We start from the raw sequence: 15,102 nt of genomic DNA, 5'->3' as shown, positions 1-15,102 counted from the left end.
CTCATACAGCAGTCTCTCAGGAGGAGAGTTTAGTCACTCACACAGAGTTGGACAGATCTGTTCACTAACAACATTCTGAACATATATTTATTATAAAGTTATGTTTTACAGACCAAAGTCTCTGGTAGATCAGGAGAAAAGTGCAGGAGGAGCGGAGGAGGAGATGTCAGGAGTGATCGCTGCAGCAGCTCGAGTCGAGTTATATCAGGGTCCCGCTGTGGCGCACCAAACAACAATCCATTCACACCAGTGCCGCTGGATTCCTTTTTATTTTTTTAAAAGAAATCAGGTCGCATTTGCGACCAAACCGGTCGCTCTCTAGAGTTCTGCTAACTGTTGTTTTGACAGACAACCATGTACAATCTTAGGTTGTATTCAGACCAGGAAAGTTGTTTGGTCTGCTTGTTTGGTCCAGACCAAAAGTGGACTTTACTTTTTTTGTTTGGTGCGGTTTGCATTCACATTGTGCTTTTTTGGAAATGAACTATAAGTTGTAAACAAAGCCATGAGGCTGACAATCATTGCTCCCATTGGACAAAAAAGGATGGGGGTGGGACTGAGCCACAGACCCAGAAACAAACAAGGAAGCCCTGCATGCTGCGGTTCTGATGCGCACAGTTTTGCTGATAGTACAACTGCAATAGCATTTAAAATGTCAAAAGCAGCTAATTTAAAGGTGGTTTCATGATGATATTTTAATTTTGGAGCGACGTCAGGAAATGTGTCCCGCGACCCAAAGGAGACAAGGTGCGCTGCGTGTTCTGACCCACTTCATGCTGCCAGCAGAGCTGCTAACAGGAGACGACGAAGCATGTATGATTTCAGTTTATTTAGCTCAGCAACGGTGGCCTGTGAGGTCCAAAAAGGCGCAAATTTAATGCAGTTGGTTCGGTTAGAGTCCGGTCTGTATGAACACCAGAAGCGAACTGAAGAGAACCACACCAGAGTTCGTTTGGAAGCGGACCGAGACCACCTCAAAAAGCAGGTCTCGGTCCGGTTGTTTGATCTGCACCAGAGTTCCCATGAGTGTATTCACACCTGTACAAAAGGTCCGGACCAATGCTGGAAACGAACTCTGGTTCTTTTAAAGCGGACCAAATTGTCAGGTCTGAATACGACCTTAGGTACTCAAGGGAGCTCTATGACGTTACATCTGGTGCGCGTTTTCCTTTTTAGACCGTGCATGCGTACCTGCGCACTGCTTATGTGCCACTCTGTCTATAACCAGTGGGGAGTGGTGGTGCAGAGGTTAGAGAAGATGAGTCTGAGATTGGAAAGTCACTAGTTCAACTCCCCAGACCAACCAGTCCAACCTTGGGCCCTTGAGCAAGGCCCTTAACCCCTCATGCATGCGTGTTCACATGTGCGATGGGTAAAATGTAGAGAATTAATTTCCCCACCAGGGGATCAATACAGTGTATAAAATAAAAAACAAATAAATAAGTTATTTGTTGTTTCTTGATGTGACCATGTTTGAATCACATGCAAGCATAAATGACCTGACTTCTGATGAAGATGCTCTACTTGATCTTTAATTACAAGTTTGAAGTGATTTCTAGTTATTGCAAAAAGCAGACATTTGCAGATCCAGTGGTGGGCTTGTTAATTAACTAATAGCAGAACAAATTTTTAAGATTTGAGTAAATTTAAGTTAGCAAGTTAGTTTTATTTTTTTACAAAACTTTATTGTAAATAAAAAACGTAGTTACAAAAGTACAAAACAACTACATAAGGAAGACAGGAATGACATCATGAGAACTGTGGGGAATCCTCAAAGTCTTGGGTATCGTCACGTCACCAACATGTTTGTGTCAGTCCCACCAGTCCTCAGCTTGAAGCAAACAAGACGTGTGATGCAGATTGTGTGACAATCATCTTTTCTATGCCTACCACATTAGCTGTTAGCTATTAGCTTCTATTTATTTATTTATTTTTTACATGCTTAGCGTTAACAAAGCTATATTTTTAGTTAGTGGATAATGAGTTAGTGAATCTAACTTTATGGTTAACTGTGTCCACCACTGTCCAGATCAAATATACAACTTAATGTAACCTCTTTTCTTAAGGTCAGAGAAATATCTTCTCTTGAGATAATAACCTGTAAAAAAAAATCCAAGCATGTCTTAAAGTACTGCAGATGAAATTATAAATTACATTTTTCCAGTCAATGACCATTGTGTTGTTGCAGTCCCTCCTAATAACATTTCCTCCTGGCATTACAAATACTTTCACATCAAAGGATAATCTCCATTTTTATGGATGTTGTCCTTCTTGTATTGTGTGAAAGCCTTGTGTCCTTTGTGGTAAATAATGGCACAATTTTCTGTGCCGTTTTACGGTGCAAGGGCTTAGTAAATCGTTTGCCATGATTTCATGAAATACTCTCTTCTATCAGATTTTATGCTCTAAAAAGAGCTGCTATAAAAAAGCACACATAATGCATCGGGGCTAGGTGGAAACATCATTTTGTTGACACCTTTTGTAATGGACTCAAAGCTGCATGTACTCAGTAAATCTTGACAGTCAGAACTTTTATCCTCAAAGCCACTTTGCAACAGGCACATAGTGATAATAAATAAAGGGTTCACGCTTTTTTTGTAAATATTTAAGAAGATCGTAAGGGGTAAATACTCTTTCTGGATTTTTGCCTTTAGACATGGATCGTGTATTTTGTTATTTTTTTACCCTTAGCCAAGCTACTGACTCCCTCCACTGCCCTCAATATGCTTTTTGTATTTGAGTAAGATTTTAGAAGTGCTGTATGTGTAGTGTAAAATATATAATAAATTGTCATGGGTGTACTAGGTTTTTGTTATGTCATAGGGACCATTGTTACGATACACCATGCCTTGTTGGGACAAACTGCTCATTGCGGAGGCCAAAGCCGGGTTCCTATGAGTCCAAAGGCCTTTTGAGGGTTGTATATATGTCAAGTTGTACAGACTGTAAATTACACCATTTCTCCCCCATTTTARGGGTATACGGATGTATAGAGTAATTTATTTTACGTTTCAGAGCTTGTAAGATGTAAAATAAATAAAATTAGATGACCATCTTGCCAACCCACTCTGTCAATAGAAACAAGTTTGCCACTTTTTCCTGTACTTCTCTCCCTGCCCCTCTGCGCTGCAGATGCTGTGACCTCCGCCCCACTTTCCCCGCAGCCGACAGTGTTCTTATGAGTTACATGATTTTATTTTTTTTTTTGAAAATTATGGATTTTTCAGGGTCAAAATACAGGTAAATGTCTGAAGCGGTTGACAAGTATGGGTTTGAAGGCTAGGCTTAAACTACAGAAATAAATGGAAGTGTTCAAAGTCCCCTGGAGGATAGGAATACACAACTGTGTGTGGTGTTGGCGGGGGGCATTGTAAAACTCTTCATCTAACTTGGCGGTGTTAAAAAGGCACCTTGTACTGTAAGTGTGGACCATTTACCATTTATCCTTTCTTGTGTATCTGGGCCTAGAGCAATTCAAGGTGTGAATGGCTATATAAAAGTCTGGGAAAAGGTGCCAAGGCTCCATTGTAAGTGTTTAATAAGTGATGCCAAGCCACCACCTTTGTTTAAAGACTGCATCCTTAACTCCTGTCTCTTTACTGTCCAGACTGTGGACATTTCTGTCTACAATATAGTACAAGTGAACAGATCTGTCTGACCCTGTTAGGAATCATTTTTAAACTGCAGTTCAGTGCAGGACAAGCAAATAAAGCACCAACAAACAAATGTCAATTTTTGTACCATTTAGGATTGGGCAAAATTGTATTGCGTGCAATTAATTTTCAGTAAAACTGTCAACTATTGATATTTGCCACTTGTGATGACCTTGTGATGTATTCTTGATGTATTCTTGTGTGACACATTATCATCATCAGGTCACATCTGTGTCTGTGAGCCCAGTAGTGGAAGCCAGCACAGAGAAACTAAATCTAACTCTAACCTTAGAAACTTCATATCAATTATTATTGACAAAATGCCACCATTAATAATTATATACATATTTTTTTCAATATCACCTAAACTGTATGTTTATTATTGCAGTTGGAATGCACCATGCACAGGTTAAAATACAGATTATTGTCTCCCACTTCCTTCCTCATAATTATGTTCAGTGTAGATCCTTTTTTTCTTCAGTTTAGATTCGGACAGACCGACCTGCATACCTTCATAGTTTGTTTCTGATCCCTTATAGGAGTTCTATGCTGTTGATTCTTTTGTTGGAAATTAGTTACAGTGAATTTCCTGTTTCATGAACATAAAGGTTGCTTCTTCTTTAGTTTCCAACAATCATTTATTAAATGCAGATAAAGTTCCAGTGTGGCCCTGAAGCTGAAGTTCAAAATATGACCATGCACCGATTCACTAAATAAACTATACACATATCTCTTCAATTTTAATTAACTCATAATCAACACAAACAGTCCATAAACTACCTATGAAACTCAAAATCTGCCTGTGACTAATTATTTTATGAGCACCAAAGATGAGAGCCACCATGTTTGAAATGATTTATTATGATCTCAATTACCTGAGATTATTGATTGACTGTTTTGTCAAAAGTCACTTAACAAGCACTCTTATTATTCAGCCATTATCCTTTCATTTTATCTTGCTTTTTAATTCACATCTGATCTGTCAGCTTTAGTTAAAAAATACATCAAAGCATAATGTCACATTTCTCACACTTTTTGACTCAGAACCCAACTAATTAGCACAATTTCCAGACAGCACAAAGATTCTGGGTTTGAATCTTAGCCTCTCTGTATGGAGCTTGCATATGACCAGATTTTCTTACGGTAGTCTAATATCCCCTCACAATCTAAAATTGCGCGTTAGGGTTAACTGGAGATTTTAACCTGCCTTCGGGTGGGAGTGCGAGCATGGCTCTGTGATAGACATTGATCTGTCCAGCGTGTACTCATTGATCCCTGTAAATAAACACCAGCCTCTTGTGACCCTGAACAGGATTAACACGCTGTAGAAAAATGGATGGATGAGCAATTATTTGTCCTTAAAGGATTGATGAGGCCACCCAATTGTAAATCCTTTAAGAAGTATATGTAAACATTGGTGAAATGGGACTTTATTTCCCCCTGACGTATGTTGCAAATAAACACACAATGATGCTCACTCGTATTGACCAGATAGGTTTGTCTGACTTGTTGAGATGTCCCCCTAGAGGGTCCCTGCTTGGACCCCATCTGACATTTTTCTAACACTGAACTTGAGTCTGCACATCATGTTTAATTCAGCAGCTTTATCAGCTCGTTTGGTCTCTTTGCACAGAGTGATGTCTGCAGATAAAACCATTTTAATCAATGCTTGAATGTACAGTTTGTTTCATTAGAGTAGTAAAGCATGAACAGTGGAGCCCCTTTGATACTCCTATTCTCTTCAGGTTTTGTCACAATTTAGCTTTTTTCTTTACACCATGCTGCATGTTAAAAAAACAAACACGTTGGTAGTAAGGAAGAGATTGTTACTATGATGGAGACCCTAAAGAGTCACTCTCAGCAGCGTTACCATCATATTTTGATCTTGGTTCCTTTATAGTTTATACATCAACATGCAGCTGTCCCACATAGCACACAGGTGTGAGCCAGATGGTGTTAAGCTGACACTGTTGGCAAGTGGTTTATCAACCAGATGTGGGCCAAGTCTTGCTACGATAGCACTGTATTTAAGACAGCATGCCACAACTAGGTTGGTTTTGGTTTGGTTCATGTGGTGCCAGCCCATGCATGGACCACCTCTGGTACATGACATCTGGTCTGCCAAAGGGCCATCATCCTTTGTGATATCTGGGCTGAAAGTTAGTGCATTGTGTGGACCAGAACTGGGCCAGACATACATATTTTGTAGCATTGTGTGTGGGTTTGCAAGAGGGGTACGCAGCCAGAAGCTAATGCTGTTTCATGGCATGGAAAAGTTTTTGAACCCCTAGCCTAGAATACAGAAACTAAGGGTAAGAGTTGGTTTCCAGATGCAGCCAACCACTCTGCCTATTTTAAGAGGAAAATTAGTTTTGCCTTGTTTTGAACAAGACCCTGCACAGAAATAAGCAACACCTACAAGCATTTTGAGACATTTTGGAGACTCAGTTGCAATTCCTTAGTCTTAGTCTTTTATTCTTTGTAACATTTTCACAGAAACTTACTTCAAATGATCTGAACTATTCCTTTCATTTTGCACAGGAGAGCTTTCAAGATTAATAGTACTGGTTGTAATTCAGAATAATGTCTTAGAAGTCCGTTTTTAAGTCATGGTTCTGAATGTTAATATAGTTCAGCCACATGTAATTTGGAGATACTGATATTAATTTCAGACATTGTTAAAAGGGAATAGTGACAGTTAATACATGAGCCAGAGTAATGAAAAAAGAGACAAATGTGAATCACTTGACTCATGCTGTGACAGTGACTATGAGGAGAATTTAATGGAACATTTATGCTTGGAGCAGAGTATTCAGATATGGCTAATTGGAGCTGACTTTTGACCCTTCAATTCGCATTTCCTTTAACAGTGCCATGCTTTTCAGCTTTCCCACAGGTATATAAAAATGTCAGGATTTGACTACCAATAAGACTGCCAAGCTAATTATTTTTAATTAATTTTCTCCAGTCTAAGCAAAAGTCAATTTAATTTTCTCTCAGCCGGAATGCTTCCTCCTGTGTTTTCAATGGCTACTGTTCTTTAACAGTTTTGTTTCCCCAGATGGTTCATTAGTCTAGAGCCGAGGTGCAATGAAGAAAAATTGTATTACTTTTGACCTAAACGGTTCACCCTGCAGAGCAGTGACCTGAAACAGAAACTAACCACTGCACTTCAGGGTGGATCACAGTGGAACCAGCTCTGGCCTCGTATCTCTCTGTGAAAAGGAAGAAGAAATATGAAATCATATTTAAGTCTGTTTGTTTTTAAAACCTCAATTTTTAAAAAGTTGAGGGGTTGTGTAAAATGTAAATAAAACAGAATGTACGACTTTGCAAATCTCCTAAACCCATATTTTATTTACAATGGAACACAGTAAAAATATCAAGTGATGGAACAAAGAATTGTACCACATGGCATTTATGATTTCCAAAAACAATTTTAGATTTTGGATTTGTCTGAGCAAAGAATAATTTTGTGACATTATGAACTATAGATTATGGGATATTCAGTCTTTTCAATTTTATATTAACATTATTCTGAATTACATAGTTACACCATTTCTAGATAGTTTTTTAGCAGATTCTGAACCTCTGCCAATATTTACTTTCTGAGAGATTCAGCCCTTTTAAATGTTTTTATACCCAGCCCCTTTGCCATTTAACCCAACATGTTGCAAAATGTTCCTCCAGCTATTTCGTACTATTTTTATTAACAGCTTTTGGTTGCTCCAGTCTCAACTTTTCTAAGAAGTGTTGCTGCAATCAAATTCAAATTACCTTGATTTTTTTGCCTAAAGTTTCTTTGATTAAGTATTTAGTGTGTTTAATACTGTTTACATTTGAACAAAATATGAGTTTATGACAGGGCTATTTGACTAAATTGCTCTGGGGGCCACAGTTACTGCCGGTCAGCTGAGGGGCCGAACATCCAGCAATTAAAGTCATTATGTAAATAAACCAAGTATTACAAAGATCTGTTACATTTGAAATAGTTTATTTTACTGCATTTAATCATGAATACAACATACAGAACCCTATAAAAGTAGTGATAATTACATATTATTAAAAACAAAAAGAACACATTATGCCTCCTATTAGACACAATTACTATTTTGACATCTCTGACTTGCCAAATTTTTAAATCAATTTTATTTTCACTTTCATCATTTTATCTTCAACTGCTTGTAATTTTAACTGTCTTGAGTGTTTATAGAAATGTTTTTACCAGCTTCTAGCCAAGATTCTGACGTTTCTGTAGATACCAAACATGTCTATGTTTAACTAAAAGAACTTAGAGTAATTAAAGTAGAAAACCGAGGGGTTTGGGCTTAAGAGATGAATAAACCAAATGGCGGGTCAGTTGAATAGCCCCGGTTTATGAGATTTGCAAATCTCCATGCTATTTCCCATTATTCCCATTATTCCCAAATTTTTGTTAACATGGAAGGAACCTAAAACTTCTCACATAGCAAAGTTTGCCTGGCCCAGTTCTGGCCAGCACAAGGCACTTAAACTCAGCCCAGATACCACAAAGAATGATTGCCCTTTAGTGGCCCAGTTATGCAAATAGGGGTCTCTGCAGTTACAGTTTCCTATGTGTGGGTATAGTTTGGGTAAACCATGATTGGTTGGACTGACAAATGGGCATGGTTTGGGTAAACCATGATTGGTCGGATTGATGTGTGGGTTTGGGTAGGCTACAATTGGTTGAATTTGATGTGTGGGTGTAGTTTGGGCAAACCCTTATTGGCCAAATCAACATGTGGGTGTAGTTTGGGTGAACCATGATTGGTCAGATCAACGTATTGGTGTAGTTTGGGTATACCATGATATTAGTCAGATTCACAATTGGGAATAGTTTGGGTAAACCATGATTGGTTGGATCGATGTGTGGGCATAGTTTGAGTATACTACGATTGGTTGGATTGACAAGTGGAAGTAGTTTGTGTAAACTGTAAAGGTTGAATTTGGCATGTGGGCATAGTTTGTATGAACCATGATTGGGTCAAATGGATTTTTGGGCATGACTGGTCTGATTTACATGTGGTTGTGGTTTGGGTAAACCATAATTGGTTGACTTTGATATGTTGGTGTAGTTTGGTAAATCATGATTGGTCAGATTAATGTGTATACATAGTTCCAAACCACAACTGCATCATTTGTGGCATGCCTTCTTAAAAACTGTGCCATTTTTGTCAGACCTGAGCCACACCTGTTTGCTATGTGTGTGGTACTGGAAGAAGCCAATGGTCTCATGCTAGCTTCAACTCCTGGGTTCCAGTCTGAAGTCTATCTACAGTTTATATACTCTTTGGTCTAGCCTTATTAATGTTTATGAGTTGTACAATAGTTATAAAACTGTCCAGAATCTTTTTTACATGTACATTCTCTCTTACTTTGTTAATGAWAAAGAGCAGCTTGTGCTGAAATTCAAATTAAACAAAATAAAATTATTTTCTTTGTTCATTTGGTGATTTTGTTTAAACAATGCAAGACATTGCTGTTTACGCACTAAAACCGACACTGCTAAAAAGCATGCACAGTGATTCGACTGCACACAGATAAAATAGGCCTTTTATAAAACATTAATCTAAATGATAATTTTACATTAATCCTGGAATCTAATTATCTGTACCTAAGCCTCAACTTTAAACTTATCCATGTTGTTGTGGTTGACCCTTATCATATAAGTCAAATAATAAAACATCAATGCTGTCTGGTTTCTTGTTACAACTTGTACATTTAATGCAGATTAAGTGTGCCATTCCTTGTGTTTTGATGTACTCTAATTAATTAAAGCTTCATCAGCCCCTCCATGCAGCATCTTAAGCCCTAACAATCTGCTAACCTTGATGACATCCACTCAGTGAGAGCCTTAGATCAGATTTATTGTAATGAGATCGCTGCTTTCAAAGTCAGCAAGATCCACTCCACTGAGTTCTTAGCAAAAATAGCCACAAATCAGCTTAAAGGGGCAATATTATGTGTGTCTCCGGCATATAAATAAGTACTATGCCATAATAAAGTATCCATTGCCCCTTTTCCACTAGTGCCACTTAGTGTAGTGTCAGTACGGTTCAGTACGGTTCCAAGCCATTTCCATTAGGCCAGATCCATGGAACCGGCACTTTTTTTAGTACCTACTTCATTGTGGTTCCAACCGGCCTCAGCTGGCACCAAAATGCGACGTCAAGAACACTGTTCGTCACTGATTGGCTAAATTTTTGCAACTGTTTAAAATTTCAAAAGTTATTCATCAAATGTGTTTCCATCTCTCATTTTGCCCATTAATTTTTATTCAAAATACCTAAAAACCACCTCCACCAACTACCCAAAACACACCCATTGGAACCGGACTGGAACATCAGCGGAAAACCAACCTGTCCGACCCATACCTGCACCGACCATTCTGACACTACACTAAGTAGCACTAGTGCAAAAGGGGCATATGTCACCTTTAGTTGTTATTAAGATGCTTTTTTTATGTTTAAATAGAAAATAAACTTATCCTCTCATCACTTTCTCTTCTAAATGCCTTGAAATTGGCCTCTGTCTCTTTAAGAACCACCTTCCGCTTCTATCTCGTCCATTTCGGTGCGGGGAGGGGGCTGCTATGATGCAGTTTACTTGGCATCTGAAAATACATTTCCTCAYAGGTATTTTTAATCTGAAAATAGCTTCACTGAGTGAGAGCTAATGTTGAGAGCTCAGCAGACAGTTAAGTTTCAATTTCACTTTCACCCGAGAGCCTGCAGGAGTCATGGGCGGGGTGTGTGGGGAGTGGGGAGTGGGGTGGGTGCTCCGTGATGAGGAAGTTTGGCTTAAAGACACGTCCCAGGGACATTTCTGGTCCCAAAAGGCGTTTCTGGTCCCCACCTTTTGCTCCTCAGCATGGCTGCCTAAAAACGCTGCAGGATTTCTCAAACATGCATGAATGAGTCAGAGCAAGGCTTTGGGCATGTTTTTAATGAGAGTATAACATTATAACATGATATAAAACTCAAAAAAGTTGATTTTACATTATATAGCCCCTTTAAAGTAAAATGTCAATAATGCATAACAATAGCTAGCTGTTTTTTTTTTTTTTCTAGACTATGCCTGGCCTCTACCCAGTGCCCTGTGCCCGATCTGGATCTACCTGGATGTGTTGTTCTCCACGGCCTCCATCATGCACCTGTGCGCCATCTCCCTGGATCGATACGTCGCCATTCGCAATCCCATCGAGCACAGCCGCTTCAACTCCAGAACCAAAGCCATGATGAAGATCGCTGCTGTCTGGACCATCTCCATAGGTCAGCACGTCCTCATACCTGACAATTTCTATCAAAAACTGATTCAGCACACCTTACTGTATGCAAAATTACAGTTAAAACCACCGCACGTGCATACAGCTTTCTTCAATCATCAAGATGTGTGCTGCTGTCCTCACAACACGTGACTGAGTGAAGCTAAACACCCAGGGAACAAAAATAAAAAGTTGACAAAATGCTTGCCTTCTTGCATTTACTGAAGGTTTCTTATAACCTTTTTGCAACTGAAATATACAGAATAGAAAAAAACACCTAATTAATACACATCAATTTCACATACACACTCTACAATTAAAGGATTAGCTTAGCTCAACCTAGCTTAAACACATGCTCTCTACATAGCATTATTAAATGAATTATTAACACATGGTAAAAGCCATTCTCAACACAATGCTTGCAAAGATGAAAATATTCCAAGGTGTAAACGATTAGGGTACATTCAGAGAATGAACTGTTTTTGCATTTATCTTTGTGGACACTCTGTACTAGAAAAAAAAGTCAAAGGTAGTATAGTGAAGCTTTCACTCCTCATGTCTGCACGTAGTATGATATGAAGGTTGAGATCTGACCAGAAAGTCAAACCCAAAAACCATCCTAATATTTTCTAGCATGTATTTACTTACTTAAAAACTATTAAATTAAATTAAATTAAATTTATTATTAAATTATTATTAAACTATTATTAAATTTCTCACTGTCTTTTGTAAATATATATATAAAGAGTGGTGCTGCCTGCAATCAACATGGACAAAATGATTTACCATGTATTTTAGAAAACGTGTGCAGCTTAAACTGAATTACAGACATATGGCAAAAGCTGCGCTGTCTTAAAACTACTGTACATAAAATGTAGAAAAGCTGTGCAGCTTAAAGTTAAATACAGAAAATTCTAGAAAACTTAAATCACCGAAATATCTTAAAAAGTGCAAGAAAAGTTGCACTTGTGGCCTGAACCAATCCAGGGTAAATTCATAAAATAGGACTCTTGTCAGGATAGTAATGCAGCAGATTAAACAGAACCAATAACAGATGCATTTGCATGATAGCTGTGTGGAGGTAGAAAGTTATTGATTTTGGAGACCCCAATGTCCAATGTCATTTTTTCTGTTAATCACGAGTTCCGATGCATCAGCCAATTAATAAAAACTGTAGAGTTTCTCTGAGACATATAATAGGCTTAAAGGGTCACCTCACTGAACCATGAAATAACAGTTTTAAGTAAGTTGTATTACCAGAAAAAGAATGTTTGAAAACATCATTTTCTGCCTCATTACTGCTATAATGGAGGTCGATTGTCAGCTGAACTTGTCTGACGTTTTTCGTTCAACACTCCAAACACCCAGTGAGGAACTTTACTTAGAAATGTATTCATAATTTGTATTAATAATTTATTTATCACTAAGATTTCTTGTTTCTGTTCATTTGAAGCAAATTAGATTTTTCTCACTAAGGTCATTACTAGATTTGTGGCTATTTGTTTTTAAAAGGCAATTTTAAATTATTTTGTCGTCTTGTTATTATTTTTCTTCTCCTTATTAGGTCCTGAAAATTAAGTGAGATTTTATCTCCTTTCTACTTCATTCAGTTTGTTTGAAAAGTAGCAAATTTTGCACTGAATTTAAAATTCCACTTTTTTGTTGCACTAAGGTGAATTCTAATTCTGTGTGGATGTTTTTTTTAATATATTTATCTATGTACTCTAAGCTACATAAGAAGGCCTATTTACCTTAATGCGATGATAGTTGTGAGCAGTGGTGGGCACAGCTAACCAAAAAGTTAGGTTCACTAACCACTATTCTGCTAAACGAATCTTATCTCTGCTAACGCTAATTAGCTAACAGACAAAAACATTAATGGAAGCTAACGCTAACAGTTGAGACAAATGTCACTCAGCCTGTGCCACACGACTTTGACTGTGTCCAAATTCAGGGGCTACGTCCTTCGAAGGACCCAGCCTACCCAGTATAGGTGGGACGGGTCCTTGGTAGACCACGAAGACCAGAAAAAAGTAGGTGTGCATTTGAACGGTCTAGCCTACTGCTTTATTCCTGCCCTTACCCTTGCGTATGTCCTGTTGCCTGGCAAATGTGACGACGTTAATCAGAAGCAAAAATCAATCAAAATTAGTAACATGTCAGTATGTACTGTTATCACAAAACAACAAAATTAGCTTAAACGTAATATTTGTTGGCCGTATCGGAGGAGTCTGGATTTGGACAGCCTCCAGCATGGCGCTGTGACTTACGCAGCTGAGAAATTCGGATTAGAGTAGACCCAATTTACAAAAAAGGCAAGATGGCGGAGGAGTGAGACGTGTGTCGCGTGGCTCCCGCTCCGACTTGTTCTGTTTGTGGTTCTATACCAAATGTCCTTGCTGTTTTAAACATTTGGTCCGTCCAGACTCGACCCCTGAGTGATTCTTGCCTGGAAGAGTAGAAGAATGGTGACAAACTCGAGGAAAGGCAAACATTCTAGCTTGACAGCTGTTAGGCCCGACGCCGTCCCGGAGCAGGCTGCAGCTAAAGCCGGACCTTCGACGTCCTCCTCTCCCTCCCGCAGCGAGGTGGACGCACTCTCCTTGAAGTCTGACATTCTTGCCGCTTTAAAAACCGATCTCTCAGCTGTGATCAAATCTGAAATAAAAGCGGCTTTGGCTGAAGAGTTTACTCTTATTAAAGGGGAGCTACAAGCGGTGAGAGCTGAAGTGGCTAACGGCACGATGCTACTGCGCGCAGATCTGGACCATGTTAAACAGAGCGTTAAGGAGGTGGAGGATGGTTTGTCAACCTGGTCCGATGAGGTGGTTTCTCTGCGCACCACCATGTTGGAACTGAAAGAAGAAGTCGACGGGCTCAAAAGGAAGTGTGACGATATGGAAGGGCGCCTGAGAAGGTGCAATTTGCGGATTATTGGAGTTCCTGAAATGCCAGAATCCAGCTCCACTTCAGCAGTGGCTAAACTGCTAGTAGAGGTTCTACAGATGGATAAAGAGCCACTGGTGTACTGAGCCCATCGCTCTCTAGGTGGAAACAGGTCAGGCGATAAGCTGCTGGTTATTGTTGCTAAGCTGCACTATTATCAAGAATGTGTGGAAATACTGCGTCGGGCTCAGAGTTGTGGTCCTCTTCGTTTTAAGGAGGCACAGATCATCATCCCATCTGACTACATGGCAGCTGTGGCCAAGGCTCGAGCGGCGTTTACGGAGGTGAGGAGGCTTCTTCGCAACCGACGAGATGTTCGCTATGGCCTGCTTTTTCCTGCACGGCTTCGCATCTCTCTTGGGGAGGAAAACAAGGAGTTCCTGGATGCCAATAAAGCAATGGACTACGTTAAAAAGAGGATCACCTCGGCGATGGACAACGAGGACCGGCGTTGACCGCAGGTCCAATCTTCATCGACCCATTGTGACTGTCAGGTTGTAATGAACCTTCTAACTTTATGTCCCGCGTTATACCTTGATTTAATTTTAGACATTATTCTGAGGGACGACATTCCTCTTTTTGTTCWATGTACGAGAGTTTCACAGGGGGTCTGTCCAGTTCTTGGTTATTGATTTATTTATCAGTGCTGCAAGGAGCATAAACAGTAAGAGTAATAATACTTTAAAGTAAGGGAACCCCTTTTTTTGTTATTGTTATTTAGTTGTGGCGGGAGTCCAGACAAGGAGGTAAGCCCCCCAGTATAAGCACAAATGTGTGGATTTTTTGTTTGTTGGGTTCTCCATGTTTTTTAGGAGAAAGGGGTGGGACTATACCGGATCTATTTGTTTTGAGAATGTCTTTTTCAGGTTATTTTTTTGTGATGGTTTGTGGATATTGTACTACAGTCAAATTGACCATACATGAGCAGTTCTAATATTACCAGGTTCATCAACAGTCACCCAGTTAACTGTGTGAGTTGGAATGTGAAATCAAGTAACTCAGTGTGAAACACTTAATATGTTTCCACACTGCCTCTAAATCAGAGCCAAACTGGGATTAGATATCACAGATTAGTAACAGATTAGTTTTCACATCTGTCAGATGTGGGCATGTTACATTAAAGACAAAAAGCTGACTAAGGATTTAAATTTTCAGCCATGACAGAAGTGATTTTACTGTATTTTACTGATGGTAACAGAAAAACTTTCAGTATATAAC

General features: G+C 39.1%; 1 protein-coding gene across 2 annotated transcripts in view; it reads left to right on the top strand.

Moving 5' to 3' along the window:
• htr2cl1 (5-hydroxytryptamine (serotonin) receptor 2C, G protein-coupled-like 1) overlaps positions 1–15,102 on the top strand; it is a 188,496-nt gene that overhangs the window by 150,544 nt on the left and 22,850 nt on the right. For both annotated transcript variants that reach the window (XM_014022000.1, XM_014022001.1), the window contains one exon: positions 10,745–10,945. In XM_014022000.1, the coding sequence (XP_013877454.1) occupies positions 10,745–10,945 (201 nt within the window). The remainder of the gene's footprint in view (positions 1–10,744; positions 10,946–15,102) is intronic.

The sequence above is a fragment of the Austrofundulus limnaeus genome, unplaced genomic scaffold, assembly GCF_001266775.1.
Source record: "Austrofundulus limnaeus strain Quisiro unplaced genomic scaffold, Austrofundulus_limnaeus-1.0 Scaffold314, whole genome shotgun sequence".
Lineage (NCBI taxonomy): Eukaryota > Metazoa > Chordata > Actinopteri > Cyprinodontiformes > Rivulidae > Austrofundulus > Austrofundulus limnaeus.
The sequence above is the reverse complement of the archived record's forward strand: the minus strand, read 5'-3'. Positions and strand labels throughout refer to the sequence as shown.